The sequence below is a fragment of the Cibotium barometz genome, chromosome 19, assembly GCF_041138505.1.
Source record: "Cibotium barometz isolate CiBa-2024 chromosome 19, ASM4113850v1, whole genome shotgun sequence".
Lineage (NCBI taxonomy): Eukaryota > Viridiplantae > Streptophyta > Polypodiopsida > Cyatheales > Cibotiaceae > Cibotium > Cibotium barometz.
Window position 1 is genome coordinate 25221776 of NC_141064.1, and position 8383 is coordinate 25230158.

At 37.9% G+C, this 8383-nt stretch overlaps 1 protein-coding gene across 1 annotated transcript; it reads left to right on the plus strand.

Annotated features, from left to right (window-relative positions):
- The first annotated feature begins 5891 nt into the window (after positions 1 to 5891).
- LOC147628369 (uncharacterized) lies at positions 5892 to 7870 on the plus strand. The gene is made up of 4 exons (XM_086813045.1): positions 5892 to 6250; positions 6449 to 6868; positions 7041 to 7305; positions 7391 to 7870. Exons 1-4 carry the CDS (start codon positions 5892 to 5894, stop codon positions 7868 to 7870), a joined length of 1524 nt encoding a protein of 507 aa, XP_086669171.1.
- Positions 7871 to 8383: the final 513 nt, after the last annotated feature.

An 8383-nucleotide genomic window follows, 5' to 3' on the forward strand; every position in this document is an offset into this window, starting at 1 on the left:
CATTGGTCTAAACCTTGGTGGGGGTAGATGTGCTACATAAGGCACATGCCCTAATGGCACCCCAATAGGTGCTCTAGTCATGTGGGAACTAGGTACAGTTGGTCTTGCAGCAGGAGTTGGTAGCACACTCACTCTAGGGAAGGGATGTTTAATTGGTGTAGTAGAATGAGATGTGACCCCTCTAGGAATGGTAATACTAGATATGCCAGCAGGCGGCATAGGGGGCTCCATGTGTGAAGCGGTGCTGGCTATCATGGTAACCATGGACATGTGGCACGAAGGTAATTTTGCATTAGTCATAGGTGCCATAGTTAGTCTGATGCCATCCACTAGATGAGGTAGTGTACTAGTATTATCTTGGGCGCGGGGGCAGCGCTAGGATCTAAGAAAATGAAGCTCATGCTAGTCTTCCCTTGAGTCCATGTACCATGGCCTTGTGGGGTACAAGATGTGGGTTGGTCCATGGCATAGCCAGGTGATCCTACAAAAGTAGGATCCACTGGGCTCATAGGAGGTGTTACCATTTTGCTCATTGTGGTCATTCTTGCTTTGGACATCCCAACTTACACCATAGGTCTTTGGATCCTTTCATGTTCAATGACCCTATATATACAATCGGCAGATGCCCTATAATCATTCCTCCTCTATTGTGGCCGTGGATATGGATTGGACAATATCTTCCCAACTAACACCATAAGCTTGGCCTATGATGAAATCCAAAAGAGTCTCTGTTGATGCATCATACTCTCAATCATTTGTAAGAAGACATTGATCTATGATTTGCAAGCATAGCTCTTTCCCTGATGTAGATGAAATGTTATTTCTTGTGTTAAGACTATCAGGTACTATCTGCACAGTCCTAGTTTGGGACTCGTTTTGGGTGTATTAGGCTATTTGGGATGCTATTCATTGTTGTGCCAATTTTAATGTTTCTTCTTCTTTTGATCTAATAGCTTAGATCAGTGCCTTTACCACCTGCACTTCTTCTAATGTCCTACCATCAGCACTTGTGCAGGGGGTGGTTTGATGATCACAGTTGCAGCAAGTGCAACAGGAGATGTATAGACATGGATATCAACATGAACGCCCAAAGAACTTGACGTAGTCATCTCAATAGGCAGGCACTATTCAGCAGATCATAGGAGACTGCAACAAGCAAAAGGAGACTGCAGAAGCAGCAGCAGTGATGCGCTAGTTTAATCAGTAGCATGCGGAAGACAGAATGAGTAACAAGGCTCTAATACCATGTTGAAGTTCATGGTAGATTAAACACAAGCATTATCGTGGTGGATTAAGCCTAAGCAAGCACATGATTCAATGATTAACAAAGCAAAGTAGTTAACAAAGAACCAGCATCATAATATAAATCGTGGAGGATGAATAAGCACATAATTCAGTGATTAACAATAAGAAAAGTAATTAATAGAGAACCACCATCATAATATAAAGCGTGAGGATTATATTATTAATGAGTATGAGCCTCATTTTATAGGCTTTGAGTACATCTGATTAGGTGATCCTAATCTTACTTAAGATACTAATGAGGAGCTCCCATATTCTCTCCATGATTCCTGCCCACAATCTAAGCTATCAATCAGCTACATTCCCTCACCCTAATTTCTCTCCTACTTGATTCCTTGCCAAGTTGCACCGATTTTTCTTTTGAGAGTTTTACTACTATTGATTATAAATTTAACCTTTGCACCTATTCCCCTAAGGTTATGCTTCATATATTATCCCTCATTTCCCATGTATACATCAATTTTATCCAACAGCTTGTGCTGTAGCCTCTGCACTTCTTCTACCACTGTAGAGCTTTCATTTTTTTTTTTGCTTTCTTTGATATCAAACCTACGGTACTTGACTCTTATGCCATTTTGCATGCCTAAGCCACATGTCTCTATGTTAGTAGTGGACCTCTATGGTGGTTCTTTATTACTTATTTTTTCAAAGGACCTTGTATCCCCACCGCCGCTACTGGGTGGGGTGGGCATATCACCTTTTGTATTCTTACTCTCCACATGGTATCCACCTTCCCATAATGAAATACCTCATCATCTATGAGGCTAGTTCCCATAGCAACTAGCCATATCTTGGGTGGTGGATTGGGCTTTGGATCTTTGTTGGTATCCAAAATATAGCAATGAAGCACGCGATCAAAGAAAAACCACATCCATTGTCTAATGAGACCATTAGGGCGCTTGTGCGATATCCTTCGAATAATGGTGCAAGCACATCCTTCATAGAACTAGCTATGTGTTTCCCACACTCCTTACCCCCCACGAGGCATTCTATTGCATGTGACCTTGCTACCAATGCATGTCCTTTGGATATCCCACATTACTAAACTATGTGACTTTTGGTCTTCTTTCAGGAGTACTAGTTGTATCATGCTCCTTAAAAATAATCTTCCGTGGCCTCCTCACATACTTGCAATCTCGTACATGTGCATTATACTCCAAATGATGTGTGGCCTCATCATTAATATCAATGACCATAGCGTGGCTGGTCTCTTATGATGTGCACTTTCTTTGTCTCACCAGTGAGGGGGGTAGGCACCTTATACATGAATGTGTGGTGATTAGCACTCTTAAATAATGTGGTTATCTATTTGACCATTTTAATGTATTTATTATTTTTAAAATAATATTAATTTCTAAAAAATCAAAATCAATAGATATGGACACACACACACACACACACACACACACACACACACACACACACACACACACACACCACACATACACACACACATTGTACACTTTGACAATAATGAAGAACCAAACCATAATCACACAGAGAAACCTATTGTAAGATTCCTCCCTCCACCTTTTAAGGTAAGAACCTCCCCTTCTAATCTTATAATTATTCCCCTCTCTAAAATAAAAGAAAGATCATGTTTTGCCCTGTTTTGGCTTGGAGAGAGAAAATGTCTAGAGGTAATCCAAAATTGAGATATTTTTGGATATAAAAATCCTCGTAGTATCTAAAATGGTTTCCCTTGAAACATAAATTCAAAAAGAACTTTCCAATGTGCAATTGGAATTAATTGAAAATAAGTATAAAGGACCCTAGCCTAAGGGTCTAGATTTTCAGAAATTTTTAGACTATAGTCCAATTAAGGTTCCTATGGGGCCAATAGGATCAATCCAAGTGTGGGTAGGAGATAAACCAATTTATAAAAGAAAAATACCCAAAAATGAGTGAATGCCCACATAAGATGAAGAGTTGACTGAGTACAAGGTTTATTAGTAAAAAACTATGAATATCACTAAAAAAATGAGATATTTTGGGTACGATGATACATTTTTGACACCTTGGGAGAAGGGGGCACTTCAAGGAGGCGCCTATTTCACACATGTGGTGGAGTTTTTAACTAAAAAATATTGTGATATTTTTATCTCTCCTCTCTCCTGGATCAAACCAAATCAAAGCCAAACTAGGTCCAAATCTTGTCCAAATTCAGCCAAACTGAACCTGGAAAATTATAGAACCTAGTTGGACTTGGTTAGAGGCCTCCCTCACCTATAAATAGATCCTTGGTCCTTTGTAAAAAAATATGTGAACTATACCATGCTAGTATTATACTAAAATAATGATATTTTCTATTATCCTCTAAAAATCCTCTACAATTTGGAGAGGTTGGAGCTTCTCTCTCTCTTCAACCTTCTTGGAGCCTTCCTCAACATACTAACCAATTGATTGGTTGGGGGCCTCTCCAATGACTAAAGAAGCAAGCAAAACAAGAGATAAAATGTGATTTTATGGTCTTTTCCTTAATCTTCTAAATGTTTCTCACTTCTCAACCCCTCTCAAGCTTGAGAAGTATTCAATTGAATGATTCTTTAATGCAAATGAAGCTCTCTAATTAATTTTAGTGATAAATCACATAAATTTTATAATTATGCTTAAATTAGAATATTTTTATGTTTATCTCTCTCTCCCCCCCAAATAATGGTCATTCCTATGACCGATTCTCTATTCAATTAATGCTTCTCATGGAGGAATTCTCTATTTACAAATCAAACTCTAGGCTTGTGAAGCTAGAGGTTTAAGAAAATGATTTTTATACTTATATGCTTGAAAAATATGGTAATATTAAGAGATAAATCCATAAATTAGATTTGAGGCTAAAAGATAGTTATACTATCATAATTACTTTACTATGTCTTTTTCTTTTCATAAAAATAAAAAATTGCGAGTAATAGCAGCGGAGCTATGCCAATTTTTTAAGAAATTGATGCATAATTTGTTCTTATGCATAATGTGAAAAGAGGACTTCCTACCATATTCTAGGATTGAATGTCCTAGGCTAAAAGAATGGTTTTTGTCACATTCAATGGAAAACTAATTTTTAAGTTTATGTGTAATTAAATAATTAAGAAAAGAGAAAATTATGGTAATTATATTTAAATAATAAAATAAGAATTCCTATGAAATTTGGAATTCAATCATTTAGATGGGAAAAGAGAAATTCTTAGCATATTGGAATTCATAGATATTTTATTTAAATTCAAAGGTGAATTTTAGATAAATTTATTTTATCTATGAGAAATATTTAAATGATAAAAGGGAAATTCCTATGACATTTGGAATTCAATCATTTAGATGGGAAAAGAGGAATTCCTAGCATATTGGAATTAATGGATATTTTATTTGAGTTAAAAGATAAATTTTAGATAAATTTATTTTATCTATGAGAAATATTTAAATGATAAAAGAGGAATTCCTATGACATTTGGAATTCAATCAATTAGATGGGAAAAGAGAAATTCCTAGCATATTGGAATTAATGGATATTTTACTTAAATTCAAATATGAATCTTAGATAAATTTATTTTATCTATGAGAAATATTTAAATGACAAAAAATGAATTCCTATGACATTTGGAATTCAATCATTTAGATGGGAAAAGAGAAATTCCTAGCATATTGAAATTAATGGATATTTTATTTAAATTCAAAGATAAATTTTACATAAATTTATTTTATCTATGAGAAATATTTAAATGATAAAAGAGGAATTCCTATGACATTTGGAATTCAATCATTTAATGGAAAAAGATAAATTCCTAGCATATTGAAATTAATGGATATTTTACTTAAAATCAAAGATGAATTGTAGATAAGTTTATTTTATGTATGAAGAATATTTAAATGATAAAAGAGGAGTTCCTATGACATTTGGAATTCAATCATTTAAACGGGAAAAGAGAAATTCCTAGCATATTGAATTAATGGGTATTTTATTTTAGATGAATTTATTTTATGAGAAATATTTGATGATAAAAGAGGAATTCCCATGACATTGTAATGCAAATAATTAAATGCAAAAAGAGGAATTCCCATGGTATTTGAGATCCAAGAAATTAAATGGGAAGAAGAGGAATTTTTAGTATAATTCAATTTATGATTATTCATCAAAAGTGAAAATATGGGTAGAATTGATTTTTGAAAATCCCATGAATTCTTCTATTTAAAAGAGGAATATTGAATATAATTCAATTGAGGAATTGAGAAGGAATATGGAAATAGTTGTCGAGAAAAAGAACCTTTATCTAGGCCAAGCAATTTTGGTAGAAATTTAGAAAAAGTCCCATTATCGGTATCAAAGTAGTAAAAACTACTAAATGGGAAGAGGATGTGGAACGAATGTGATAAGATGTAAATGGGATGTGATAAGATGTAAATGGGATGAGATAAGATGTAAACGGGATGTGATAGGATGTGATAAGATGTAAATGGGATGAGATAAGATGTAAACGGGATGTGATAAGATGTAAACGGGATATGATAGGATGTGAATGGATGTGATAAGATGTAAATGGGATGTGATAGGATGTGAATAGATGTGATAAGATGTAAATAGGGTGTGATAAAAGCAAGCCATGAAGGAGGCAACAAGGGAGGTCACGCGCTTGTTTATACGGTGTGCTATCTCTTTCAATGTGGCTCGCACCATACAATGGAAGAAGACCATGCGGGCCGTTAGCCGCATTGGCTGTGAGTGGGAGGGTCCCTCGGCTGAGACAATCCGCACACGAGAATTAAAGAAGGAGAAACTCAGCGTAGAAGGCCAGCTTGAGTTTTTGAAAGAAACATGGAAGAAATATGGCTGCACTATCTTATGTGATGGATGGTCAGATGTACGCAAGAGGAATGTGTATAATGTGCTTATCTCCTCTTGCAAAGGCACCATGTTTTACAAGGCCATTGATGCATCGGCTGCGGGTCTCACCGTTTACAGGTCTCTTTAGTTGGACACACATCAAGAAGGTGATTGAGGAGATTGGCCCACAAAATGTTGTGCAGGTTATTATGGAAGCAATTGTGTCTCCATGGGGAGTATGTTGGAGGATGCATTCCCAACAATTGTGTGGACCCCTTGTGCCTCCCATAGTCTTGATTTATTGATTGAGGATTTGGGGAGAATTTTTTGGGTCAGCGAAATCTTTGCCACCGCGAGGAGCATTGTCAAATTTGTGACACAAAGACCAAAGGTTTTGAGCATGTACAGGGCTAATAGTACCTTGGAGCTTCTCAAGCCATCCACTACGAGGTTTGCATACATGTTCGTAGTGCTTGAGCGGCTTCTTCGTGTGCGGCCAAATCTGATTCGCACTATTAGTTGTGATGCATGGATCCAGTCGGGTAAGAGTATGACCCCAAAGTTTGTGGATTTTAGACGCAAGATCCTCAATGAAGCATGGTGGGAAGAGGTAGAGGCATTAGTGAAGACCTTAAATCTCATCTACACGGTCTTGCGCATTACGGACATGGAGGGGAATACACTAGGCCTCATTTATGAGTACATGGATAGGATCGGGAAGGCACTAGACAACAATGCCTACCTATCTGTAGAGAGGTACGTACTTCTTCGCTCATGACTCATGGCTCATGAGCCTTTGCCAAATTGCCTTTTTGTCTTGGCTCTTTTCTAAGTTCTAACTTTAAAGTCTTTCTTTGGTTTTGTTTGTTACTTGTAGAATCGCGAAGATCAAGCAGATTTGGCAAAACTGTTGAGTTTGGTTTCATAGACCAATCCATGCCGTGGCTCATGTGTTGCATCCTCTATGGCGTAGCGAGGATCAGCTTGAGTGTGAGGAGCTAAACGATGGCTTCCAAACCTATGTGGAGAAATGGTGTGGTGGCAATTTGGAGATGTTGCGATGCTTAGAGGATGATCTCCTTGCTTTCCGCAACAACACTGGCTACTTCACAAGACCTACTGCAAAACTTCGAGAAACGCAGCTTCAGCCAGTCTCATGGTGGGAGAAATATGGACATGGTGTGCCTACGTTGGTGAGTAAGAAGCCCCTCCGCTTAAGCTTTAACGGCGACACATTATTTGTATAATGTACTAATCCTAAATCTTCTCTTTGAACAGAGACATCTTGCCATTCGAGTCCTCTCACAAGATTGCAGCTTTGGATCTTGTGAGAGGAATTGGAGCACATGGGCGCTCTACCATACGAAGAGGAGGAACAAGTTGACTATAGCCCAACTTGAGCGTCTTGTTTTCTGCAATTGTAACTTGAAGCTTCTTGAGTGGGCAGCTATGGGTCCTGAGCCAATGCAAGTGAATGTCGACAAGATTGACATTGAGAAGGTGCGGGATATTCCCACAATTCTACAAGAGGACCGAGATCTTTACACTTTGCTTTACGAGGAGGCCACAACACCAGTTCACGACACACGTGGTGGTCGTCGTAGGAGAGGGAGGCCGGCTGCAGCTAGTACTAGTGCTGCTAGAGAGGAGGCTACTGGAGACGACTCATCTTCTTGCAGTGAGGACACACGCGAGAGCCATGAGGACTCTCAGGAGGATTCAGACTCCTTGGGTGCTTCAGATGAGGCTCAACAGTGATCACTGATTCATTGATATTCCATGTTTTTTGTTTAGTTTTTCTTATCCTTAGGGATTATGGACAGCCGACATGTCGGTTATTTTGTAGTTTTTGAACCTCTGACTCCCAAGTTTGATGATCATTGCTGATATGTATGACGTATTATGATCACAATTTGCAGCTCGCTATGTATGCTTCGGCCTTCAACCTTTAGTTTTTTATGGTTCACATGAATTTGCCGCGACATCATACATGTCCATTATCTACATTCTGTTAAGTGTTATGATTCTAATGTCCACTTGAGTCTTTGATGTGTCTTGTTTGAGGTCTTTATGCATGTTTTTTGCATCTCTTGACATAAGTTTATTTAATAGGATGTCTCTATGCATGTTTTTTACATGTCTAAAATAAATTCAAAAGAAACTCCGTTTCTTGCCGTTTCCGACCTCGCGGAAACTCGGAAACACCGTTTCCAACCCAGTCCGAACCGACTGTTTCTGCGGTCCAGGTTACTATGAGCTCAACTCCATCTC